At 50.0% G+C, this 27337-nt stretch overlaps 1 protein-coding gene across 1 annotated transcript; it reads left to right on the top strand.

Annotated features, from left to right (window-relative positions):
- The first annotated feature begins 83 nt into the window (after window positions 1-83).
- MLXIP (MLX interacting protein) lies at window positions 84-24782 on the top strand. Its single transcript, XM_063315842.1, is given in 18 exon segments — window positions 84-493; window positions 11351-11457; window positions 12068-12138; window positions 12398-12487; window positions 13060-13101; window positions 13618-13762; window positions 14247-14330; window positions 14883-14965; window positions 15618-16260; window positions 17674-17702; window positions 17705-17803; window positions 17913-18102; window positions 18894-19018; window positions 19634-19735; window positions 20252-20379; window positions 21670-21793; window positions 23446-23575; window positions 24306-24782. Coding segments are annotated over 18 exon segments (2724 nt in total). The 3' UTR covers window positions 24428-24782.
- The last annotated feature ends 2555 nt before the right edge of the window (window positions 24783-27337 follow it).

Raw genomic sequence — 27337 nt, forward strand, 5'->3', positions numbered from 1 at the left:
GGAGGGGCCGGGGCGGGGCGGGGGCGTTCCCCAGGCGGGCCCCGCCCACCCGGGCGAGGGCGGCGGCGGCGGCGGCTCTCCCGATGGCCTCCGGCGCGTCCCTGCGGGCCGTTCCCGGGGCCCCGCTGCCCCGGCGGCGGCCGGGGGCGTCGTCGTCGTCGTCGTCGTCGGGCAGCAGCGGGGAGGAGGCGGCGGCGGGCGCGCGCGGGCGGCCCCGGACGGGCCCCTCGTCGTCGTCGTCGTCGTCGCGGTCGTCGGGCGGGCGGGCGGCGCAGATCATCCACTCGGGCCACTTCATGGTGTCGTCGCCGCACAGCGAGCACCCGCCCAAGAAGGGCTACGACTTCGACACGGTCAACGAGCAGACCTGCCAGACGTACCGCTTCGGCGGCTGGGCCGAGGCCGAGGCCGCGGGCGGCGGGGCCAGGGACGGCCGCCTCAGCATCGACGCCTCGCTGACCAAGCTCTTCGAGTGCATGACGCTGGCCTACAGGTGCGGGGCTGCGGAGGGAGGGGACACCGGGTTTGGGGAGCGGGGTGAAGGGCTGGGGGGCAGCAGGAGCGGGCGGGCGTGCGTCGGGCGGGTGCAGAAGTCGGAGGGGGCGGGGGCCAAAGGGGGCGGGCGGCGGCAGGAGGGGTGCAGCGGGTAAGGTGGTGGTCTTTGCAGCAACAGGACCCTGCGGTCAGCTTTTTAAAAGCCCGCTCTCCAGCCCGGCTTGCCAGGTCGGGGTCCATGCCCCCCCCACTACTTCGACCTCAGGCCCCAGGAGGAAGCTGCCCCCACCAGACCGGCCTTCCCCACTGCCAGCCTCGCACGGGGGGCGTCCCCTCCGGGAAAGCCTCCTTTGAGTGGGCTCACCCCCCCGCCCGCCCCCCCCGTGAGAACAGGGACAAACCATCTGATTTCAGCACAGTGACACAAAAGCGTTTTGCTTCTTCGGGAATGCTTCCGTGGCTCCCCGGTCTCGCCCACAGCCCTGGGGCTTCCTCGGGGTCTCCCATCCGAGGACTAACCCTGCGTCCTTTCCCAAGATCTGTCGCAGTCGGCCTGGTCCGTGTTCGAGTGCAGTTAGGTTTGTGTAACCGCTGAATTTGGTGCGTGTGAGAGGTCAGCTCTCCTGTTTTCCAGCCGTGGACAGTAGAAACTGGAATCCTACAGGGAGGGCACCGGCTTGTGGGGTTCCACCCTAGATTGCTCTCAGGAAGAGGTGTGTTAAAACAAAGGAGGTGACCAGGCTAGGTGACCAAAAGATGGAGAATGTGGATTTGGGTGTGTAGTTCACCTGTGTGAGCTTTGGAGGCGAGCACGTGGTGCCAAGTACTGCATTAGATCCCCTTTAGGGCAGTGTTTCTCAACCCTAGCAACTCTGAGGTGTGTGGACTTCTCAAGGCTGGCTGGGGAATTGTGGGAGTTGAAGTCCACACACCTCAAAGTTGCTAAGCTTGAGAAACACTGCTTTAAAGGGTTGGGTTGTGTGGCAGCAGGATTCCATTAATGGGGGTGCTTTGCAATGGGGCCTTCTGGGGAAGGGGCTTAGAGGAAAATGTTGAAAGACTAATACCTACCTGTCAATTTTCTCTGCCCCCCCTCCAGTATTGCTGAAACAAACAATACCTGGACGTGCTACTGGCGCCTTGTGGACTTTTTCCTTCCTTCTTTCATTTTTCACATGCTGGTTTTTGTTGCTTTTTAACTCCTGTCATTTCTATTCATCCTGTCTTTTAAGTGTGCTTTCAGGAGTTAGGTGTTGACTGTCTAGCTGGGGGCTAAGGGCATGTTTATGTTTATGTCGCATTTACAGGTACAGTAAGTCCAAATGAAGCATTTGTATACTGCAGAAACCCTCCTTTGGACATTATATTGTAAATCCAATGTAAAGATTAAAAACGAAGTCCGTTCTTTTAAAAAACGGACTGGATCTGAAGTTGCAACAGTCATGAGGTTCTGCCTCATTCTGTACAGTAGCAGCTGTAAGTATTCAACTCTGGCTTGAAGCTGATTCCGTATTAGGCAGCACAATTAACACAGTCTTCACAGAATGAACTTTAAAAGCATGCTTATGATGTGGAACGTGCATTTATTTCAAGAAGCAGTTTGCTTCCTTCTTGCCATTTGCTGACTGCAAGACATGTTTATGCTGCAGCTATTTGCTTGCCGAGTATTTACCCTTGAGTAATGGTGAGAAAATAGGCATGAAAATATAAATGCAGGAATAAGCTTGCTGGATCAGACCCAGGCCAGCTTAGGGTTTGGTCCCCACTGGCTAGCAAGACCAAACCTTAATATATTGCATCTGTCAGCACATTGATTTTGCAGAGTCACTACTGTATGGTGGTCTGTTATTTTCCTACTATAAATATATTTCAGCAGTTTGGTCAGCTGATCTCCAAGGGAAGTTGCCCCTGGATAGAAAAAAGGGTTGCCCAGCCCTGCTATGACCCTTAACTACCTTGTCCTTGACTTGTCCATGCTTATTCTGAATAATGTAATGATTTAATAATTTAATGAGACATAATCCTTGGTAAAGGAGTAGTCTTCCCTGGGTGAATAGCTGCTTCAAAAGGAGCCGGTTGCGTAACTCTGTTCAAAAGAAGCTGCCTTATAGGAGTCTCGTGATCTAGATAAGCTTCCCAAACCCTTCTGTTTTCATGCTGATGGGAGAGTCCGTTTTATGGCTCAACAGTAGCACGTCTTTCCTAGTCTTAAGTGCCTTAAAAAAATAAGGTGGTCCCTCCCTCCCTCTCTGGCATACGAATCACAGCAGGTGCAGAGGTGGGGATGGTTCAGTATACATAAGAAATGCAATAAGGGATGTGATTAGCTTGATTCGCTTTCTGTCTGGTTACATTTCCGTACATTCTTTTATCACTTCTGGAATTTCTAGTCCGATCTGGATGACACCTGTCTATCTCTGCAGCTATATATCTGTTGTGGGGCTGTGCTCCTTTTAAGTGAGATCTTTCAGAAGACCCTGCATATTGTGTGAATACTTTTTGTGGAGACAAAATGTTGGGACTATGCAATGCGATCTGCTATTCCTGAGTTCTGTTTTGTATTACTAACCCTTGTTTCAGGAGCTTTCCTTCTGGTGAAAGATCTTTCCCACTACATTTCCTGTTTATAGAAATAGTTTTGGCATGTTGTGAAACATGCTCACTGCCATGTAGACTATTCGTATTAGAACAGGAATAAGATTAATTTCACTGCTGCGTATTATTCTTTTTTCATCTAGACAGAAAGAAGCCACGTTTAGACTAGTGAAAAAATAAAACTGTATCCGAACCTGGGTGTGGAATATATGCTTTGGACGATGAGCGGTCCTTCAGTTAGAGACATCTTGGTTTATTCATCGTATGAGATATTATCCAGTTTAAAAAAAACATGGCTAAATTTACATAGAAGTAAAATAAACTTCTATGGAAAAAAATAATCCTGGAATTTCTCCTCTTGTCCTGAAATGAAGGATGAATTAGACTGGTCTCCCCTTGGGAAGAGGCACGTCTTTCTGTCTAACGGAAAAAATGAGGAATGCCTCTTCTGAGCATGGCTGCCAGCCGTTGGTCTTCTAAACGCTTGAATCCTAACTGTGACAGTTCAGCCGGAGCTACTGTAGCAGATTTCATTTTAAATCTAGGAGCTCTGCAGGGTTAAAATGCTTTTACAATTTTGCTTCTGTCCTTGAACATGCCTACCTGTGTGCCAACTTTGCCTACCTGCTTTCACTTCCTTGCCAGTGCAGAAAAATGTAGCTCTGGATATGCTGCAAGTAAGTTCCCTGCCACGCCAAACCAAACAGGCTGAAAGTTCAGGAGACTGGAGATTATTATATTCCTGGCTGCGAATAAACAAAGACTGAAAGAGTCTTTATGGCTTCCACGTGTAAAAACACATTGTCTGTTGGGCTAGAATTCAATTTAAAATAGTTTTTTTCTCCCTCCTCCCCAGTTTTAATTTGTTATTTATTTTGCTTCTCATCCATCTTGCCCTAGTTTGGAGATCTGCAAACCTCACATGTTTTGCAGAATGAGAGTAGAACCTTTTGTGAAGGAAATTGACTAGATTGAAAGCTAAAGCGGGGAGGAATAAATCCAGTGCCAGACAGGTTGGAATTAAGAAGAAGGGAACTTTCAGCAATCAAACCCTTACCTTACGCCAATGGTAGAATGAAGTATAAGATGGCAATAAAAGCACAGGGCACAGTCCAGGCATTTGGTTGGGCTGGCCCCGTTGCAATTAGTAGGATTTAAACTGAAAGTTAAATAGATCTGAATGGAATTAAAGCAAGCCTTTGCTTCATTTTCCCTGGACTGTGCCTGATCTCTTTTGTGATGCTAGTTTACTTTCGATTCATCTTGCTTGCTGGTGCTCAGGCCTTTCTTCTCAAGCTTGACCCATGTTTTGCAAGAGTTCAGTGCTGAAATTCAACTTCTAAATTGGGGGCTGGACGTTTTTTCCATGCCTTGGTTGCTTTTTATTCCCAAGAGGTCTTGTGGCATCTTGACCACGTCTGATTTTTAAAAATTCTATTTATTTGACATTGGGAGGCTCCGGGTACAATTTGGGGGGTGTCAGTAAGTCGGTCTTTCCTAAATAAATAATGTATTATATTTTCAGGGCTCTCTTTAGGCATTACAGGACGCTCTCTTCAAAAAATGTCTCCTAGATCAGCTTAACTGAAGGGAAAAATCAGAAACAGCTTATGCACGCATAAGGAACCCCAGGAGTTTTGGGTGGGGGTCAAAGTGAGAAGAAGCTTCAGAAACTTGGGCGCTGAAGATGTTTTCCCTTCGCAGTATAGATATCTAGCTAAAATCCCACAATAGAAAAAGCACCCGGGAGGGATTTCTTCCATTGGGAATAGCTAAGTTCTTCCAGGCGGTCCGGCGGTTCCTCGATTCAAAATTCCCAGTTGCCTTAATTGACTTTTGGGGGGATGAGAATGAGGTTTTGCCATGGCAGCTTGCCCTCCAGGTGTTCCCTCAACGCCCAGCTGTTCGCATCGAGGAATGCTGGGAGTTAAGAGTTTGGCGCCATCCGGAAGGGCCGTGTCATGAGCACGGATGGCGAGCAGGGGGGGGGCCCTATCCGGGCGGGAAACGCACGCGTAGTACTGAGGAGTTGAGCCGTCCTTCAAAGAGACACAGATCAGACCCGCCTTGACTTTTGGGGTTTATCCGTCTGGGTTTTCTCACGCTTCTTCAGTTTGTTAGGATCTTCTGTCTAATGTAGCAGTAATAAAGCACTAGAGACCTGCTCCTCGCCGCATCCTGACGCAGAGGGTTCCGTGGGAAGAAGCGAAGTCAGCATCCTTGGGCTTCGTCTGTTTCGCTCTCGAGGGCAGACTCTTCCTGAAGCGCCCTTTCTTCCTTATTTCCACACCCAAACTGGAGTTTTGGAGTTTTGGGAGGCTCAGGAAAGCTGCGCTGTCGATAAGTATGGCCGGGGGAGATGCGGTCTTCTAACCCAGTTCTATGCCCTTCAGTCAGGCGAGGAAATAGTTTCGCCTGTCGGGAGTGTGCTGGGTGTCCCTCTGCGGGCTGCTTGGGAGTCATTCGCCGCGATGCGGGCTGGATGCCCCCTTCGCCGGACGCTCGCTACATTATAGGATGGTGAAGTGCCACTTGATAAGACAGCGGCTCCAAAGTGCTAAGTGGACGGTGCTTGGCCTCTCATCACTTGACGCTGTCCCTGTGACTGAAAACCGGCTCCAGTTTAGATATTTTTCTGGCATTGGGTGGGCTAGCCTAACCTCCTTGTAAAACACTTGTGCTTGTCTTCTGCTGATAAGGGCCAGCCGGAAACCTGGATTTTGTCCTAGAGGCTTGATGGGGGTGGATCGGCCACTGCTCCTTCACCTCCAGATACAGATGGCAGCTTTAAGCAGGCCACACCGCTGCTTGTAACGGTTCCCTTGACCCGTTGCCGTGGGAGAAATTAACGGATCAATCCTTCAAGGGCAGGACAGAAGGTGCCAAACCAGCCGGCGATGGGATGGCCCAGCGCCCATCTCTCCGCTAACTGCCACCGTCTTTGCAGGCCCGGAATCCTGCACAGGCTCCTGGGGCATGCAAAGCATTTTATTAAAAAAATAAGTGTTCCTTGCTGCTTAATTAAGTCTCTTAATTTTAGGGAAGCCACAAGCTTTATTGCAAATGGTAACTTTTGTTTCTAAGCACCTTATGAAACTCAGGTAATGCTGATCAAGGATACACACTTTTTCCACCGGGACTCATCCTTGGTCCTGCGTGTTTCGTTCCACCTCTTTTTAACCTGTGAAGGGGCTTCTTGTCTTTCACCCACTGACCGATTGTTATTTCTATTTCCTCTGTCCTAGTTTAATATGGCATTTGAATTGCCCTTCCTATTAATGCGTTCGCCATTTCCCATGGTGATTTGCTGAGGGAATTTGGGGCCTGGCCTCTTTCAAGCTGTTACCAAGACACGCTTTGCAGGGTTGTTTTTTTCCCCCCATGTCTGAAAAGGTTCAGTGTGTGAGAGGTGAGTGGCTTCTCTTCCGATACATTTGAATAAGACCCTCGTTTCCTTTGATGTATTTATAGATTCATTGGGTTGTACAGAGAAGACTGAAGCAGGTCTCGGGTTTCTCCACCTGTCGTATGCGATAAACGGCTCAGCCTTAGGGCAAAGCTGGTGGTGTTCTCCAGCTGTTTCCTCCAGTTTGAGAGGTTGACTAATGAAAAATAGAACTGTGATTGTTTTGCAGGACTCCACACAAGTCATCTCGGTCAGCGCCTGCAGAAATGTGCAGTCAACCCAGAACTGCCACTTACCCTGAACATTGGCATGGAGCTAAACATCTATAAGGTCCTAAAGGGCTTGATTATTTGTCTGTTGTTGTTAAACCTGGATCCTGATCTTGGTGGCCTTTATTAGCATTAAAAAGCAAGGGTGAGCTGGCACTTCTAGCGTGGTAGTCTCTCTCAGAGAGGCCCTGGCTTGAATCTCAGCTGCAGCTCAGTCCCCTCACTATATGAATTCACAGCTTTCCGGAAGAAAAGGGCTGTTGCTCTTACCACAGTTGATCCAAAGGGTGAATTTGGGCAGGGGAAGCCTCGAGCTCAAGGCGGTCAACACCACACTCTCCATTCCCCCCCACCCCCTCTGAAACAGGCCTCCCTGTGGACTTCTGTGGCTGCTAATTTGAACTTGGCTCTCCCCTGGCCTCGTCCCACACCTTCCCCATTTTGCTACTCTGATAGGGGTAACTGGGAGACAGCCAGGTGACTTCACCTTGGTCTGCCTCCTTTCCAATCAGAGTATCATCTGCTGTCCGCAACAGGATTAGGGATAGGCCCTGCTTCCAGCCGTATCGGCTTCAGACTTCCCGTTACACCCCTTTCAGCCCAGGATTGCAGACATATGGTGCTCCCTTGCTCGGCCAGCCACGGTTTTAGCAGCTTCAGTTGCCTAAATCTTTCTCTTCCCAGATTGCTGAAACTCCCAAGATTAGGAGAGTGCAGGAACGGCCTCGGGCTCATATTGGCTATATTAAGAGGCCGTCGTCAGGAAGACAGATAAATATAACATTTGTGGTGAATGTGGTACAGGAAAATGAAATGGACACCCTTTCTATGTGCTTCCTCCTCCCAGCCACATGGGAGCCAATTGGAAGGGGCGAAGTATTGTGTAACCGATCTCTAACCGGCCCCCCCTTCAGAGAGGGGAAATCCCGTGAAATTAAAACATAGCTTTCATTTTCATGTTTATAACTGCTTGAGTGTGCCAGTTTTATCAGGTGGATTTAAAATGTTGGTGAAGCTTTAAGCTTGGCTTTCCTGCGATGAGTTACGATAGCAATCTTTTCATTTGTTTTTCACTTCTGGGTTGCGTAGCGCTGTCTTCCGTGGAGCCAGGTTGTTTGTCCGGGAAGCGTACCGCGGCTTGTTCTGATAATTAACCGGAGTTGCTGAGTCGAACAGGGACTGACTTCATTCCGGCATGTGCTTTGTCGTTTAACAGCGGTCGTTCCTCCCCTTGGAAAACTCTCGCTTCAGCCATACACTCCCTAGAGAGCCACCTTATGTGGCTGTATACCCCACTGGGATGACCCATAAATCAACCTTCCCCGATCAGGGGCCTTGCTGATGTTGTGGGGCACAACGCTCCAGCCAGGAAAGTCAGGCACCACAGCGGGCCCCAGCATTGCATGGCTGTTGGTCTTGAACCTCTGGCTCAAGTAAAGCTCAGAGTCATTGTCCTTCATGGCTCTTGCTCTACGTGCCAAGCTGGGAGGAATTAGAATTTTTCGCTGCAAGGGGTCTGTACGTTCATGAATCTCTGTTTTCAATGAGTGGTACTATTTCATGATCGCCCTCCCTTGGGAGTTCCTGGAGTGGTGACCCGAATTTGTGAGATGGAGATCCCATGTGCCTCCCAAGAGTTCAAAACTCTTTCCAGGGCAGTCCTGGTTAGTCAAGACAAAGGCTTGGTGTGGCGTGATACGGTGTGTGAACCCAGCCACTGATATTGTTCACAGTGGTTTATCGCTTCATGTTGACTAAAACTCAGCCAGTTTAGTCCCACTTCATTTCATGGGGTGTCGGGAGAGAAACCTCAGTCCAGAAGCTCCCAAACTTGGGCGTGAGGATCCTGGGCACTTTCAGGAGAAGAGAAATCTGTAGCTCAGGGTTGAACTGTGGAGGTTTGGGGGCTCTCCGAGCTTGGCCCTTTGTGTTTGTGATGGGAGTAGCTGAAGCTCTTTTTTAGCCAGCAGATCCCTTTCCTAGCAAATGCCTTCTCCATGTTCCTGAAGTGAGGCAGAACCCCTGTTGCAAAACAATCGCTGGTTTCAGTGGAGCAGGAGAGGAATGCAGTCTGGAGACCTGCCCTGGTTCTTTTAGAAGAATGGGTAGAAATCTATTTCACCTGCTTCCTGTTTCAGCATCTTTCATTCTTACCAGGGTTGCTCTTTCGGCTGGTTGGCCATCAGCTGCTGCTACTCTGCTGGCCTCTTCTGCCAGGAACACAAAATGCTAGTGCAGACTGAGGCCGTCAGAGGCGTGACACTTTGGAGGCAGCTTACCTTCTGCAGGTTTTTTTGCTCTGGTGGAGAAGCCCAGATTAAGGACTGGCCTAGGAACCGGGTGGTCTTTGGTCTGCGCAGCCTTGCAGCTGGTTGGCAGAAGGTGCCCAGAGCTGCCAAGAATCGGATAGCTCCAGTAACAAAGGTGGGTTAAAGAACGCTCCTTGCTTTTTTTGGTGAAAAGCAGGATAGAAACGTCTGTAAGTATGATTTGGTTTTAGCCAAATCACTTTCCTAGGAACTCAGTAGTCACAGGAGAACAGTTCATGGGAACTTTTGTAAGTCATCCATTCATTCTGGCCCTCAGCCGTCCTCCAGGCCTGGGCAAAGTCTGTCATTCCTGGCTGGGCCTCGAGGTTAAGAAATCTCGCTTGTGCCCACGGCTCTGAGCTGCGCTGGAGTTTGCCTTCTATTCTGGGAAGGGAAAGCAAGTCAGTGGGAACCTCAAGCTTCTCAGGGGAAGAAGGAAAAACTGTTCTCATTAGTTCAATGCAGGGACGGTTTTGTCCTACGCACAGCTGCATTTTTTATCCTGCATTCTGAATGAACCTTTGTTCGAAGAGATGTTGTTAGTTTTGGCTTAGGGAGAGCTGCATTAACACATCTGCTTCCCCAGAAGAGAAATTAGATTAATAAACAGCACACACACACACACACACACACTACCCCAGCAGAAACTGTGGATAGGAGCCAAAAATACATTTTTTTATCTTGGGTATGAGGGAAGATGTACTTAAACTGGTTTTGATTTATTCATTTACCCTGGAAAGACCTCTAGCAACTGCTGTTTAAGGTCCAGAAGGAAAGTGAAAGGAGCCACAGCTTTTGAAGTAAAGGACATGTGCTGTAAGGGTGCCTGGTGTACAAGCGTCTTTCTTCCTTTTGTGCATTATTGTATTTCAAAAGCATAGTGAGGGCTGAGGCGCCCCTCAATGGCATCAAGGCCATTGGCGACTTGGCCCTGAAAGCTTAAAAGGAGATTTTTCTGGCTGCACAGTCTGAGTGATGGAACAGAAGGGAAGCCAGCTGTCGCACCCGCCCTGTCTAGACTTAAGTCCGTCACGCCTGTGGACCGTTACAGGATTATTTCAGGAATAATGCCATTAAACAGAGGAGCAAGCAGGCAAATGGATGGCAGCAGAATCCAGAAAGGAGCAATGGGGTGGAGTTAGCATCTGTTGGGGAAGCTGGTACATTTACATTCAGAAGCAGTGAAAAAATCAGGAGGGTCAAATTGAAAGTGGGAATCAATGATGTCTGCTGGGGAGAAGAAGAAGGAGGACCATTGCAGTTTATCCCAGCCATACATATTCCCATCTTGTGGAACTCTAGCTCAGAATTCCTTTGGCCATACTGACCGGGGAATTTTGAGGGTTGCATTTCCAGCATACCTGGAGGAGGCAAGATTGGGAAAAGCTGGATGTTGGATTAGCTCAGTCTTTCTCAGCCAGCTGCCCTCCACACCTGATGCCACAGGGACTCCCAGCTGACGCGGCCATTGGAAGTCCTGGAAATTGCAGATCCCACCCTTCTGGAGGACACCAAGCAAGGAGAAACTAAACTAAGTTAATTAGAGCCATTATTGACCAGATGGCTACCTGTTCCATAAACAGCTACGGAGCGGGAGTTAGTGGATGCAGTATGAAGGGAAGATCTGAACTCGGTGGACTTGCAGAGTGTCTTACCCAGTGACTTCCAGGATCCAGAAAGTATGTCACCTGCTGGCACCCTTAGGAAGAGAGGAAGTAGCTTATTTTTTTCAGTCCTTTTGCCCTGGCCCCAGCACAGGAAAGTCCTTCTCTTTATGAAATTCTCTGCATGGCATTGCTTTGCTTTGCCAACCTTACTGCGCTTAGCCATGCAGGCAGCCAAACAGAAAAGCCTGGGCCATGGGCTACCGGATGTGGATCTCTTTTGGATGCCCTGGTATGGTCAGTTTGGCTCAAATCAGGCCTTCTGAGAACCTTAGACAACTCAACAGCACAGTTCTTTTTCTTGGTTAAAGCTGGAGATTCTTTTCATTTCTAAGCCAAAACTATTTTTTTCCTCCCCTCTTAGAACAGGCTCAGCTTTTAGAATAGCTCCCTGCCACTCCCAGTTGTACCCATTGAAGAAAATTTGACAAATTCCAAATGTTACATCTGTGGAGCTCCAGAACTGGAAACTGGCATGTGCTTGGAAAAAAAAAAGTTTGATTGCTTTCCAAGGTTTATGTAAGGAATGCAGGGCAGTCTTCAAAGCTAGTGATTGACGTTGGTTTATTTGCATTTATTTCTTAGAGGCAAATCTGCTCTGCTTTGTTACAGCGGGACATTGGTCTCCCCCAAGTGGAAGAATTTCAAAGGGTTGAAGCTACTGTGTAGAGATAAAATCCGGCTCAACAACGCCATCTGGAGGGCCTGGTACATCCAGTGTGAGTAATGCTTATTATTTCCAAGGAAGAGTTCCCAAAAGAAAATTGGTGTCTTACTTACGGCCAGAATGAGTTCAGTTATTTCAAAACAGCTGTTATTTGCACCTTAATCCTTCAGAATTCGCAAGATCTTTCCTGCAATATAGCAAGAAAGGGATTTTTAAACCTGTTGTAAACAGCAAAGGGTAGGCGTGGTAAGGCATTGTCCCTTAATGCTCCCCGAATGAACTGGGTCTTAATCTGCCATCAGGACCCTGTGAAGGATTCGTAGAAAGGGAAGACAGTCCCTTGCAGTTGATCAGGAGCAAGAAATGATCTCCAAGTCACTGTTTTTCCTTGGATTCCAGGAGAATTCTGCCTGGCACCCCATCCTTGCTCACTTCCTTCCCCAGGCATAATGTTTTGGCCTGGATTGCTTTTTGTTCAAGTTTTATTCTTGTTCTAATGTTGTTTTTTTTTAAATTACTAGAAGAGGAATGCATTTTTAAATAACCTAAAAGAGAATGTCTGAAGCTGGAAAAATCAAACATGGCCACCAGGTTCGCCATCCTAGGCCACCTGTGGGCTTGCACAGGGACCCATCTGGCAAAGTCTCTCGCTCCTTTTTCAGATCTAGAGAAGAGGAAGAACCCTGTGTGCAATTTTGTGACTCCCCTGGATGGTTCTGTAGAAGTTCCCGAGGTATGTCAGGTGGGAGTGCTGGAGCCAGTTGCCCCCGGCTCCCTCGCCTTCTGAATCAGCGGGGCCTTTAACGGATTCCTTCCTGAGACCGGGCCATTCTGGATTTCCCGGAGGGGCTTGTGGGGATACACCCAAGGCTGTGGCGGGTACAGGTAACCCTGGCTTTCCAACTTTTCCTCCATTGAACAGTGGGAGGTCACTTGCCTGAAAAATGCTTTTCTCTCTCCCGTTCCTACCACATGTCTTCTTTTTCTTTTAGGGTATTAGGACGAATGAGAAATACTGGAGGCGGCGGATCGACATAGTAATCCGAGAATATCACAAGTGGCGAACCTACTTCAAAAAAAGAGTACGTGGTGTTTTTTTCATGGCCGATCGTTTGGGTAAAACTAATTCCGCTTTGCCTTCTGTAGCAAGAAAAGAGCTCTGCTTGCTAAGACGCTGAAAGGAGTCAGTAAATTCAACTGTGCGGGTCCAAGTGCAGCTGATTTACGACAACAGGGATTGACCTTCTAACTGGCTGCTGCTTCTAGTTGGGACTGCAGCTTGCAGAATTCCCAGCTAGCGGCCACCATAACTGAGAGTTGGGGATTGAAGAGAAGAGTCTTTATTCTCTGGTCAAGCCAACAGCCCAGGCTCAAATCAGGTAGCTTAGTCAAACAGCAAGTAATGGGGTAATATTATTTTGGGGGGGGGGTGCCTTCAAGGCACAAGAATGCCTGGCATTGTTTTGTATCTTGTCTGCATAAATTCTGTGTATTGGCTGTGGCTGCCAGCCATGTATTAAAGTGACTTGGATCACCTGTTCTGCTGAAAGTTTGAAAATTAACTTCCCTTCCCTTCCCTCCCTCCCTCCTTTCAGTTTCAGTTTCAGTTTCAGTTTCTTCAATTATTTCAATTTCCTTCCTCTTTCTTCTCCAGTTACAGAAGCACAAAGATGAAGACCTTTCCAGTTTGGTCCAGGTAAACATTGTTTTTGGCTTATGGTTTTTTTTTTTCTCAATTTGGAAGAACCCCCCCAAGTTTCCCGACGAATGATTACATCCATAATTGATTGAGTAGAAGATTTTTTTTCCTCCTGAACACTCATATAGCTCTCTGGAAGTTGTGGGTGAGGGGGATTTATAGAAGAGCAGAAAAGGGGGAGATGAAGTCTACTGTAGTGAGCCAGATGATCCACTAAGCTCCTTTATTGTTTTAATGAAGCCCTTAATGGCATTCTTTTGACTCTGTTGGCTGATTTTCCTGTCTGTTCCAAAGGCCCCCCAGCCAGGTTATTCGTGATCTAACTAGCTCTAAGTAGGTATCTAAGACAGAGTTCAAGTCTTAAAGGCTTGGTTTGAACTCTGACTTGGATACCTGTCATTTTCTACTCTGCAGCCTACTTAGGATCCTTTCTGAGGAATGGCGGCTCTTCCGGTCCTGCAGCTCCCCCAGCAGCCCAGTCCCTCTGCTTCACGTTTTCCTTTCCTCCCCCAGGACGATGGCTCCTTCAATAAAGAGATCCCAATGGAACTGGAAGAGTTTTTCAGTACTGACTATTACATGTCAGGGTCTTCAGACACCCTCTTCTCCACACTTTCTAGTCACCAGCTGGTCAGCTGGCCAAACCCCAGAGAGAGAGGTATCACTTTGCCTTTGTTTTCATCTGACCTTGCTGAGCCAAACGGCTGCTCTTTCCCACTCCCCCCCCAACAAAAATAGGCCACTCTTTTATCTCCAAGCCTCCTCCCCATTAGCTGCTCCTGTTAGGATCCCATTGTATCCAAGGCTCAGCCGGTGTGTCCTGCCTTGGACCACCTGGAATTCCTTGATTTCCTGCACCTCTGAGGTGCAGTTTTTGAAGTGGACACCTTCCACTTCAAAAACTAAGCAGGGATGGGGACCAATTCCTAACATTACGGGGCAACATGGGACCTGAAGTTGGAATCCTATTCCCATTCTTTCCGCAACTTCCAAATGGAATTAATTGTGGGATAGTGCGTCTTACTTTGTCGCTCCTTATGGCTCACTGCTTTCTTCCCCGGCCAAATCTAGAGGCAGCCCCTTGGGTGTTGTGCGGAAGTGTGGGTATATCTGCTGAATTCTATCTGTTTGCATGTTTCTAGCACACTTGGGCAATGCCGACATCATTCAGCCAGGACTTACCCCTCTGCAGCCAAATTGGATGGACCCTTTGGAATTTTTCCCAGGTAAGCATTGCAAGAATGAACTGCACTGATTTGCCAACATCTGCCAACAGCAGCGACCCTAGGAGAGTTAGGGTTCCTGTGGAACTGAACAGGCTGTCTCCATACGTCCCAAGCCGTAGAGATGTGGTGTGAAACCAGGAAAAATAAGAATTAAAATGAGAAATCCTCTACCTATTCTTGCTTCACTTCCTCACTAAAAACATAGTTTTTCCACCAGAGTTTGGGTTACAGTGAGGGGGGGGCTCTTTCATCTGTTTTTAACTTCATGGGTGGGGGCAAGAGTTGGCTGTTGTTCCTTTTCAACGATGCTGTCCTCGGGGTTTTATTTGTTGATGTTTCCTGTTTGCTCAAAGTTGTTGGAGTTGGGTAGCTGGGAAATTTGAAATATAAATAATCAGCCAGTCCGTCTGCTGGGGTTTGGCACGCAGGGGATTTTGTTCCTTTCTGAAAGAACTGGCTTTTAATTTTACTATTTTTTAAGAGCAGAGCAAAAGACAAAGGTCCAGAGGAAGTGTAACAAGGACCCGCTTCCTTTCCTTCTGTCTTTGCCAGATTTTTTCGCATCTCCTGCCACCACTACCTCCAGCCTGATTCCCGGTGCTGCCCTGCCGGGGGCCAGTGAACATTGCTCCCAGGTGAGAAAGGGAAGAAGTGAAGCTCGGGGTGGACCAGTGAGACAGTCCAGGGATCCAAGAGGACTCCCCAGACATCAGGGTTGAATGGGTACCGCAAGGCATCTTGTGCATCTAAGACTGAACAAACAATCACAGCCAGTGTTTTCCCACAGTTGTGTGAATTTGAAGCCTGGCTTTAACATGATTCCTTCATTTATTTATTTACTGCAAGTGCCCAAGGGCCACCTACTTGCACGACTCCAGACAGCTTTCAAGAGCACTTACAATCACTCCAACTTTAAAACAAGAGCTGTTGCTGTCTCCATTAAAAGGCTTCCTCGCTGGACGCTCCAGGACAGGGACCATTTTTAGCCGTTTCCTAAAGATAAAGGAGTGGGCCTGAGCTAACCTCAGGGACAAGCAGTTCCAAAGTGAGGGGCAGCCATTGCGAATGCTGTTCTCTGAGGCCCGGTCCCCCGGTTGCCTCGGCCAGTATAACAAGGGGTGGGGAGCTCACGGGGGGCATCCACGTACTGCAAGGACCCTGTTAACTCACGTGGTTGTGCCTGCCTCGTGGGAGTTGCTTCTTCCTCCTGATCCTTGGACGTCAGGAGGTGCTGGTGTTCCATGCTGACGCCAGCCCACATTCAGTGAGCCCCCCTTCTCTTTTCAGACTCCGAGCCTCTCTTCAACCTCTTTGCGCAGCCCACTCCCGGCCATGAACCTCGGGGAAGAGCTGGTCGCCCCTGCAGTGCCTGAACCGATCCTCCCCCCCGGGGTGGTTGGGAATGACCAGTGCCTGGGCCTGAGGAGCCAGGACCCGTGCCTCCAGGCCTCCGGCTTCTCCGAGCTGCCCCTGGCCGGCCAGTCCCACTTCCTGCCTCGCTTCCCGGCTCTGGGGCTGCCCCTTCAGCCGGAGGTCCCTCCTCAGCCTGCACAGACACTGCTTCCCCTGAATACGGACCTGGCCTTGCAGGTGCCCCTCTTCGCTCCTGAGGCACCCAAGTTCGGCCCCGGCAAGTCTTCTGTCATCACCCACACCGCCTCCACCGCTCCCACGCAGAATGTCCCCGCCACCACCTTCAGCCACGGCCAGGCTGGACTCTTGGCCTCGCAGCAGCCTGGCGCAGGAGTGCCTTGTGCAGTGGCCACGCTCCAGACAGCCATGGTGCATCAGCAGCCTCTCCTGCCGCCACACCCGTCCTTTGTCCTCCCCGTGGCCGGCGCCGGGCTCAGGCCCAGGAAGCCCCAGCAGATTGCGCCTGCCCCAGTGGACTCGGTCCCCTTGATATTGAACAGTGCCTTCATCTCCCCAGGTGAGTGGGTCCTGGGGCTGCCGGATGCTGCACTGGTGAGCTTTTGAGGGACTGAAGGGCAATTCGGGGCCTGTGTGTGGCTGATCTTGGCAGGTTTAGCCAAATGTTCTCACCCTGGAAGCATTTCTCAGGTGTTCAGGCACCCAGGGCTATTGCTCAGGGGGATCGAGTGAGTGATGGTTCATGCTTAAGCCGATGAACATCCCCCTCCCTGCCAGTGGACTTGAACCAGTCGGGCTGGCTCCAAGGCAGTGTTTCTCAACCTTGGCCCCTTGAAGATGGGTGAACTTCAAATCCCAGAATTCCCTTGCTGGCTGGGGAATTCTGAGAGTTGAAGTCCACCCATCTTCAAGGGGCCAAGGTTGAGAAACACTGCTCCAAGCAGCCTTGCTTCCCTTAACAGTGAACCAGACACTTCTTGCTTGCCAGAGATTTTGGCTGCGTAGGAGCACCAGGCCTTGGTCAGAAGAAGCAGTCTTCTGCGCTGAGGGTAAATAGGTCTAGTCCAGCCCTGAGGCTTCAGCTGGCTGTGCGTTGGCCTTTCCCAGGCCTGACTTCCTTGGCAAATGCTGGGGGTCGGCCCTCACCTTTCTGCAGTTAATGCAGGGGCGTCGTCACACCGTTCTTTGCGGAGACAAGGCAGCCGAGAGCACCTTCCATTGGTATGTGGACCAACCTGCATCCAGCATTTTCGAAAGCTTAGTGTGGAATCCCGAGCAGAGCAGAATTGTCCAGGTTTAATGTCCAATCTCAGGAGAAGAATAAAAACAGACCTTTTCTATGACCACCGTTGGGCTCTTTGGGATAGCAGTCAGCTGCAAGGGAATATCCGGGGCCCACCCTCCAAAGCCTTGTGGGCCTGTTGATGCTGCCATCTTGGCCAGGGGCCTGTTAATTTAACCCCCTTAACACGGGCAACACTCTAGCTTGGGCACTCGTCCTCATGGCCTGTTTCTGTGTCCTGATTTTGCCCACCCGTGAATGCTTGAGAGGTGCTGCCGTTTAAACCTGTCCTGTTTGATGTTAGTTTTCTCTTTAAAATGGATTTAAATTATGCTGAGTGAACTAACCTGCAGTTCCGCCTCCTGCAGTTGATCGCCTTCTTTTCTGTCTCTTTAAAGATTTCAGTGAATGAGAGTCTTACAGTTTGGCGGGGCACTGGGGACTGGGGAAGCCTCTGCTACGGAGCAGTTGGGTTGTAACAGGCACAGGGATCCTGCCCATCTAGGACGAATACTTCTTTATTCCTCCACTGGGTTGACCGCTGACCACCCCATCCCATCCCATCCCAGCTGGCTCAGATCCGCTTTCCTTGCCTCCAGGCACTGACATCCTCTCTCCTCTTACGCATCTGCTCCTCCCTGAGCTGCAGCCACCCCTCCCCATGCCCTCCTTCTCTGCTGTGTCTTTCAGCAGCCTTTCAGGGACTGCCCCGAGCTGTGATTGTGCGATTGTAGCTCCGGCCCAGTTGGAAAGAGACGGGGTGCTGGCCCCAAGCGTGCCGTCGCCCGCTGTTGTGATTGCATCGTCCGGACTGCCCCGTGTAAGACGCGAGCCTTCCATCTCGGGGTTCTGCGGGCCAGGCCGGGAACAAGCCAGCCTCCGAGCTTCTGGGTCTGCCTTGCCTTTCCCTCTCTGCCTTTCGTTCCTAGGCACCCCATGTGACAGAACTGCCAGGCGGCACTCTGCTCAGCCCAGGCCCGCCGTCTCAAACCCCCCAGCCTGTCCCGGCCACCGCCGTTCCACACCTTTTTACTCCCAGCTCAGCCCAGGAAGTGTTGGTGAACAGCAAGCAGGTCCCGCCCCACATGACCCGTGCCCAGGTCCCCTCGCCTGCCCCCAGTAAGTGTGAAGAACGCATCTGCCAGAACAGGAGCCCCCCGTGAGGCTGCGAAGCGGGAATCAAACCAGGCCCTTTGCAAAGAAAGAAGGGCCTGAACCAGGCCTGTTTGCTCCCACCCCGGTTTATTCCTGCCTCATGAGCCCCATGCATTCCTTGCCCTGTGGGTGCATCCACAGAGGATGGCCTCGGAAGGTGGTCCCACCTCTTGGCATGTACAACGGCAGATACACGTGGGATTCTGTGCCCCCTGTTGTGCTGAGTATGCACTGTGGCCCCTGACCTGCAAAATGCAGAATGGATCAGATCCCAAGGAACGCTTGAAAAATGGATCTTGCAAATGGAAGAAGGCAGCATGCGTTATTTCTCTGGGTATTTTCTTTTTTTAAAAGAACCTGCAATCTGGATTTCAGGGGCTGTGTGGTAGGATCTGCGTCAGACACATCTGTGTGGCAAGTGGGGCTGTATTCATTTAAGTCCGAACATTTGCTAAGGCCTGGAAACAAAGGGGCAGGCCTAGGAGCTACAGCACAGAAGGAAAGCAATACAGGAGAGAAGAGGAAAGTAGGGCCTTAAACGTAGTCATTGGCCTTGCTGGGTGACAAACCTCAACACACTTTGAGGGGCTAGGTTAGGGAAAGCTGAAAATTCAAAAAGCATTTCCCCTCTTGCTCTCGAGGAAAAGGCAGGATGGCTACGTGGGGGCTAAACCAAATCTCTCCTGCCGCTGCGGCTTACCCGTATTTAGCTGACCGGCCGCGTGTGTTTCCTCGTCGTTTCTTCTTTTCCGAAGTCCGAGACTGTCAGCCCGCACGGCAGGCCTCCCCCCGCCCTTCCGAGCCGAGCCTCAGCCCTCAGTCCCCGCAGAGCAGCCGCTCCAGGAAAGCCACCCCTGATCCGCAGACGTCCATTTTCAAGGTTTGCATTTTAGAGTTTGAATCTGGGGCTGGGGGAGCACTTAACCCTTGGCGTCTCATCACGGTTTCCCTGAGATTCACGTTACCCGTGTACGGATTTGGCACATGGAAATGAGAGGGCTGGGGTCTAGCTTACAGTCCTGCAAGAGACATGAGGGACGGGAAGGCGGCTTTTCAGCTGTATCAACTTGGGTTTAGTTAGAACGGTGTTTCTCAAGCTTGGCCGCTTTAAGGTGGGTGGACTTCAACTCCCAGAATTCCCCAGCCAGCAAGCAAGCTGGCTGGGGAATTCTGGGGGTTGAAGTCCACCCACCTTAAAGCGGCCAAGCTTGAGAAACACTGAAGTTAGAGTGAGCCAGGCATGGACATGCTGCGGACCAGACCTACCCCAGGCTAAAATGCAGGGAGTGAGTTATGCAGCTCCGCCATAAGAAACGGGGGCCACCAGAGTTCCTTGGTGTGCCAAGGCGTCGCCGCTGACTCTGGACTTCCTTCAGACAAAGAGCTGAGGTCCGAGCCCCTCTAAATTCTCCTCTTCTTCGGCGTCAGCGAGGATCACGAAACAGCCATGGTTAAAGCGTTGGGGGAAAAAACCTTTTTTTTTCCGTCGGCACAGAGTCGCAGGATGAAGCATATTTCGGCAGAACAGAAACGGAGGTGCAACATCAAGATCGGCTTAGGCACCCTCAACAGCTTGGTGTCACCAAACTCTAAATCGGTAAGTTGATTCGGGGGGTCCCCCGGAGGATTTTCCCCCTCTTCGCCCTCCTCCTCTTCCCACTGCATCTGCCAAGCATTGCATTCATCAAACAGAGGTCTGTGTTGGGAAGAGCTCCTTCTGACCTCCAGCAGAAATGAAGCTGGTTTCATTTGGGGGCAGCTTTTATGAGGATTTGCTCTACTGCTTTTACTTAAGGGTGTCTCGGGGAGGGGCGTGCGTTGTGAAAGCCGCAGAGGCCTCTGTTTGCCTGTGGCCACCCAGTTCAACATTCTGCCCTCCCTATCTGGCTTTTGAGATTTCAGCAGGCTTCCCTTGCCCATCTCGGATGCAGCCAGGAGACCGAGCCTTCACTTCTCTCCCCTCCACCATTCTCCGAAGGCCGCGTTTTAGGCCCAGGGTGGTATCGCGCAGCTCCCTGCCTTCTTCCAGGTTTAGTCGGGTGTTCTTGACCGCAGCACCGGCTCTCGGTTCAGCTGAGCTCAGCTGGGACCCTGTTCTTGGTGCTTCCTGCAGATCAGCCACGCCCTCACCCTCCAGAAGACGGTGGAATACATCGCCAAGCTGCAGCAGGAGCGCTCCCAAATGCAGGAGGAAGCCAGGCGCCTCCGGGAAGAGACGGTGGAGCTGAACGCAGCCATCATGTGAGGGCCCAGATTCAGAGGAGCATATGCGCAGATGCTTTATCTCCCCGTGGTTTGTTTGTTTTATTTAATCGATTTATACGGCCACCCCTCGCACAAAAGCGACTCTGGGCAGCTAACAATCCGTGGAAACAGTAAGAAGCAATGTTAACGGAGGGTAGAAACCTACAGGGGTCACTGGGGATAAACCCAGATAGAGCAACGTACAAAGGCTGCCCATCAGGCCATCTTACCTCCCGAATCCCAGGCCTTGGAGCTCATCCAGGTCTACAAAAGAGCAGCAGAGTTGAGGTCAATCTAATCTTGGGGCGTATGGCGCTCTCTAACAAGGGGGAATGTAATTTCTCTTTGTACTGTTTTAATTGTTTAAGTGTTTTTATGATGGTTAGCCGCCCAGAGTCACTGGTTTGAGATGGGCAGCCATATAAAATGAATGAATGAATGAATGAATGAATGAATGAATGAATGAATGAATGAATGAAGAATGAATGAATGAATGAATGAATGAATGAATGAATGAATGAATGAATGAATGAATGAGCCTCTCTTACCATACTCTATTCAGGGAGTGTGCTGTGTCGTCAGGGGACGCTCCTAACACCGGGCCCAGTAGCTACCCCTTAAAACCAATAGTTAAAAGGGTTCCAGTCTCAAACAGGCGAAGATGTTGCCACATCTTAACACGTGGGAGCTTCATCCCTCTGCGTTTTGTGCGTGTCCTGAAGCTGCTGCAGATTAATTTCCCGGCGCAACTCCTAGTTCTGAGATTTGAAGAAACCCTGGAGATTATTTTTCCTTGCCAAGGTGTGGGTCTAAGGGTAGATGTGTGTTCTCTCTGAGCAGGCTTGTAAGAATGCCACATGATTGTAGCATTTCATCTGCCCTTATGCCATGATGATCTAGTAACCTCTTTCCCCTAAAACCATGGCTGGCTGGGGAATTCTGGGAGTTGAAGTCCACACATCAAGGCTGGCTGGGGAATTCTGGGAGTTGAAGTCCACACATCTTCAAGCGGCCAGGGTTGAGAAACACTGCCGTAGAACATGTCTGGAGGTTGTTGGTGTGATGTTGGGGGCTTTGCCAGAAATACAAATAGGACGCACTTGGCCTCAGCCAGTGTTGTCGGAGACCCAGCGGTATCGCTTCTAAGGGCTTGCATCGAATGTTAAATAAGGTCCAGCTGGAAGGGAGGCCCACAAACCCAACCTGTTTTCCCCTGCTCACCTCTTGTGACTTTGACTTTTTGTCTTTCCCGCCCGTCTGAGGGTTTTTCCATTGGGTCTCCTTCAGTTCTTGCCAGCAGCAGCTGCCCGCCACCGGGGTCCCCATCACGAGGCAGCGGTTTGACCAGATGCGGAACATGTTTGAAGACTACATCCAAAACCGGAGCCAGCAAAACTTGAAATTCTGGATTGTATCCTCCCTTGCTGTGTATGAAACTCGGGAAGACCAAAGCGTTGAATATGGGAAGACGAGAATTAGGAAGTAATTTTAATGAGGGAGGAATGAGGATAAGACGGCTTGTAACTGTTGTAAAGGAGATCAGAAGTCACTTCTCTATATAACTTTTCTTTTTTTCCTATTTGTATCTCTTTCCATACTCTTTATTTTCTTCACATTTTTCTTTTTCCTTTTTCTTTACTCTTACTCGGTATTATGCTTATCTTTTATTTCTGGGAAAAACTTTCAGTAAACGTGAAATGTAAAAAAAAACCTAGGGAGGACCAGATGGCCCATTTCCCGGGGCAGGAGAGTGTTTTGGGCGGCTGTTTTTCCCTTTGGCATTTCCACGTCGCAACATTTCCTCAGCAACTTCTGTAGAAGGACTTCCCTGGCATCAGGCTGCTCTGGAAGCCCTCAACCCAGCTGGGTCACGGGCTTCGGCTCTTCCACGAAAGCGGCCTATCCAGGCTGGCCGGGCAGTTCTGGAGGGTGCCCGGTTGGGAGGTCTGATGGGGTTGAGGGCACTTTTCCAAAGCCTTTATGCAGATGAGGGATGCGGACGATTGGCCCCTCTACACGCAGCCTTTGGTCATTTGAAGACCCCTCTGTTTATTTTCCAGTGAAAAGTCGACATATTCCCGGCTGGGTGGGTGGGGATTCCCAGGCTAGTCATGGAAACCCCTTGCATCCTCCTGTACTGACTCTCTCGAAACACCCTAGAATCCCATCAAAGGTCATCAGGAGGTTTCTCAAAGGCAGACAGCTCATCACAAGCCTTGATGGCTTGCGATACAGTGCGGGGGATGGAATTCTCCAAGCTTCAGCTACGAGGAGAGTGGCTCATTTCCTCTGATTTCTATCAAGGATGTTCTGGCAGAAACAGTGATTTTCTTTCTCTTCTTTTTCTTCCTTCCACATTGCTTGCTGAGCGCTGTTTAACCTTGGGGAAGGGGGAGGCTGGCCAAACAGGAATCTTGGGTGATTGCAGTGCCTTGCTGCTCCCAGGCCATATTTAGGACTAAGTAAAATAAATAAAAATGCGGAGGACAAGAATGGAAGAGGGCCCCCTTTGGGCAAGACTTCCATTGGGGCCCATCAAGATGCCAGACAATTGGGGGTGTTTTGGGTGGGAAGGGGAGGGGACTTGTACTGGGAGGTACCCTGCTTCTGAACCTGGAATCTGTGTTGGGCTGCTGTGGCCCCCTCGTTGATTGGGCTTTCCTGGTGGTGTTTGTATTCCATCTTTAAAGCTGTCTGGATTCTTGCTGCCTTTTGTAGCTATGAATTTTACAGGTTTGATTCTGAATGGCCTGAAGACCTTTTTAGAATGGCAGAAAAAGGATTCAGGAGCACTTCAGGATGGGTGGGTGGGTGGAGCTGCGAAAAGTAGTCGATTCTGTGGAGCCCCCAGTTGTGATCCTGGTAGAGTGCATTCTCCTGGTTTTCATGGTTCTGGAGAAAGTTGTGAAGACACAAGAGCTTTATGAACCGGTGCAGCCGGTCGGACCTTTGCCTTGATCTAACCTCCTGCATTTCCCCAGAGGCACCGTGCATTGCAGGCCTCCCTCTTTCCAGAAGTCTCAGGCTGTCTTTCGTTGGCACCTTAACCCCACTCTTCTGCAGTTCAGCGTCATCATCAAGCCTCTGTTTGAAACGTTCAACGAGATGGTGTCTACCACCAGCCTGCAAGAGCTGAACCGGACGGCCTTGGCGTGGCTGGACGAGCGCTGCTCTCTACCTGTCCTGAGGCCCAGTAAGTTGAGGGGCTAAAGAGCTTTCGCGGATCTGTATTCAGAATGCCATCGTAACGGTTGAAACTTCAGAAGAGGGCTAGGCCAAGTACTGAACTCAGACATCCCCTCCCAGCTCCTTCCTTCCTGCCAATAAGTTGGTTATCAACTTTGTTGAGAGGAGCACGTTGGAGAAGGCTGATGGATTAATCTTGTATGTACTTTTCAAATCGATCTTCATCTCTCTCACGTTAGTATGATTTATGACAGGAGCTGCCAGCGTTGAAAACGAAAAGGGGTGAATCATAATTAAATGAGCTCAAAGTCTAGAGTTTGTTAGTGCTTTGGGTATCTGGGACTATTTATGGAATTTGCTGTTTTGTCTCTGGGCTGTGTTTACGTGACTTGTCACAAGGGGATAAACTGATGCTGGCTCACACGCTCACTTCAGTAAACCATAGTTTAGGGGAGCCACTCTTCAGTGTTTGACCACAATTTATTATTCTAGGGTTCGGGAGGCAGTTTGCAGAGAGAGTTTTATAGAGCCATCGTGAGCTAGGATACCTGCCTTGTAGAAAACAGGCTGTCCGGTCTTCTGTACTGGAAATGTTAGAGGGAGGTGTGTTTCAGACGGACTTTTTGCACTGCCTGTTCTTCCGCGGTCAAAGCTGAACTTGTATGATTCTTTGGAAAAGCAGTCTAACTAACTGGGTTGGTTGTTTTGTTTTGCCGCCTTCCCCCTCTTTCTCCTAGTGGTCCTGAATAGTCTCCGGCACTTGAGCACCACCACCTCCATTCTCTCTGACCCTTCTCTCTTGCAAGAACAAGCCACCCAGGCCTTGGGGAAGCTCAGCAAAACAGCTGGGGAAACATAACAGAAGATGAGCTCAAGCCACGGCAGGCCTCCAGGCCTCACAGAGACTTTGCCAGCTCCCCCGGTTGGGGTCTTCCCCCAGATGTGTAGGAACAGCCATTCCTTGAATTTCCCAGCCGCCATGCTGGCCGAGAATTGAAGGATTCGCTTTCCCCACACATGTGGAGGGCACCAAGCTGTAGAACGTTGGCTTAGAAGCTTCCTTGTGTTGACTCACCATCAAGGACAAGAGGCATCAGACTGGGTGTTACGTTGGGGAGGACTGAGGGTTGAAGCTGCCAGGAGGCTGTTCTTCGATGCTGCCTTTGGGCTAGGTCAGATGGGAAAACCCAACTCAGGTAAACTGCTTCCAGCAATAGATGCCGCCTTCAATGCAACCTATCTAAGTATATGCAGTAGGGATGTGTTTTTGTCCAGCCTGACCTCAGTCACAAGGCTTAGAGAGAAAGCATGGGAAGGGGCCAGGAGATCTCCTGGCTTAATCAATCAGCTGGGATCTGAAGATCTGTGCACTCGTGGTATGGACAGCGTTGACTTGAGGCTGCCAGAAGTTGTGCAGAGCAAGCCACCTTGGAAAGAGGAGGGCAGGGGAATGTCTCTAGCCATTTGCTAAACAGCCTTGGTGAAAGGACAAAGAGACTGCTCACCTAAAGGAAAATTTTCTACCCCCCCCCATCCACCACATGCCATTAAGACTTGTACACAGAAGAAGCTCTTCCATCCAATTCGTAGAAGGGGGGGCGAGATTTTTCCTCCATAATAGAAAATAATTGTTCGTCGTCATTTTTTAAATAACCTTGGCAGCAGAAGAGGCCTGGTCAACCCTAACCTCTCTCTCTCAACCTCCCAGCCCCTTTTCAGGTATAGCCGAGGTCCTCCGTGGTTCCATCTGTCTTAGGAAGTCCACTTCTCTCAGGTCGCCCTCAGCAGGCTGTCTAGCAGGGCCTGTTTCTGTAGCTCACAACAATGCAAGCTTTTCCCCTTCTTCAGGGACTGCTAATTTGAAGGTGTAGGAGGGGGGTGGAATCATAAGAAAACCAGGCTGAATTCTACCAAAGATCTCTCCAGTGTTTTATTCCTGCCTAGCCAACCCAGTGTCTCCTGGAAGCTCGCAAGCAGGAGGAGTGTCCTCTCTTCATGTCCTCTGTCTCACTTTGTGTGATCGCCTTCGAATCTAAACGGGTGGCCTTCTCACCAGCTCAGAGAAGCAGGTGCCCTCTGTTGTTACCTGCCTTGAATTTTCCACTGGGGTCGTCCGCCAGATGTTCCCGAGTTACAGCATTGGCACAAGGGGAAGAAAATGCCCTGCTTTGCCACAGGGTGCCGTATGTTCTATCAGCCTTGAGTGTAAAGCTCCGCAGAGTACAGCGGGATCTGCAAGCAAATACTGATAGCAACCGGGGGATGCAGTTGACCCAAACCTCCAAACCAGTGTCTCTCAACCTTGGCAACTTTACGGTGTGTGGACTTCAACTCCCAGAATTCTGGGAGTTGGAGTCCACACACCGTAAAGTTGCCAAGGTTGAGAAACACTGTTCTAAACTGTGTGGAGATAGAAATTATCTCATGGGTAAGATAAGCTGTTTCTCTGGAAATGCAATAAATAAATGTAGCTCTTTGGACCACTATGGTTGAAAAGCATCTGAGTTCAGAGAGCAGAGCTCCACAGATTGTGATTTAAACTCTAGCCCTCGGTTAACCAAAATCCCCCCCCCCCACAATCTTCAGGCACCAGAAGAGAGCAACGGTCTTCCCTGTAACAGATTCCTCTGGGGCAGCTTTTACGCTCTAGAGCAGTGTTTCTTGAACTGGGCCACTTTAAGACGTGTGGACTTCAACCCCCAGAATTCCCCAGCCAGCCATCTTAAAAGTGGCCCAGTTCAAGAAACGCCACTCTAGACCCAGAAAACTGGGTCTGGAGGGTTGCCTTTTGTGGCCAGCCCTTGAAAAGCTGGGTACCCAGGAATGCGATGCGTTTGGCTCAGCTCTTTTCACATCAGCTGCATCTCTTCGTTCTTCTTCACAATCCCTTTTATCAGCTGGGTGGAGCAGAAGAGGGGTGATCGGCAGGCAACGTTTGGGACGGCTTGGTAAAAACACCGCCAACGCAGTTTCGCTGCCATTGTTCTGCAGGGGTTTGGGGCTGATGCGTTTTCTTTTAGCAATGGAATCAGGATCACTAGCCTCTGCAGAGATATTTTACCTGTTCAGAGTCTGAAATCCTTGTTTGGGCAACCTGTACTCCGTTTGCCGCTGGAAAAGATGAAGCTTGTGTAATGAATATCTTCCTTCCCCCCCCCCCCCGTTTTATAAACAGACCTTTTGGAAGGCTGCAGACTCGAGAGGCAGCCTTGTTATCTCAATTTCTGATGCATGAAACTTCTATTTTGTGGCCATTGCTTCAGTTTCAATAGTGCCATTGCATTGTCCTTTTTTTTTTTGTACAAGACAACAGAAATAAATGCTATTTTTGAGGAGAAAGCGTGCCTTCTCTCAAGCTTGTCATATGTAACTCGGTCAGGGTGCCTGCCTTGGGATGCTAGATCATCGGGTTTAGGAGCGTGCGGCTTTCGGACCATGCTGCAGAAACACTTGGGAGCATCCATTTAAGCGCGTGGAGGGGGGGGGGCAGAGATGAAACGGGTGCCTTAGCTTTCTGACCTTAACCATTGTCCCCAAACTTCCCCAAAATTTTAAAGAGTCCTAACATTTTTGCCTTCAACCAGGATTGCTAAAGAGATGTGGAGGCAACACGCGCGTACACACACGCACACACGGTTTGAACTTTTCTTGCGTCCATGCGGTAGATAAACACATCCTGTTTAGATCAGCTCAGAGTTTCAGAGGTTGGCAAGTGTTGGAAGATGATTTAGTGCTGTTCAGATGCTCTTAGCCTGTGAGGTGTGATTTT

Source organism: Candoia aspera, chromosome 15 (assembly GCF_035149785.1).
Source record: "Candoia aspera isolate rCanAsp1 chromosome 15, rCanAsp1.hap2, whole genome shotgun sequence".
Lineage (NCBI taxonomy): Eukaryota > Metazoa > Chordata > Lepidosauria > Squamata > Boidae > Candoia > Candoia aspera.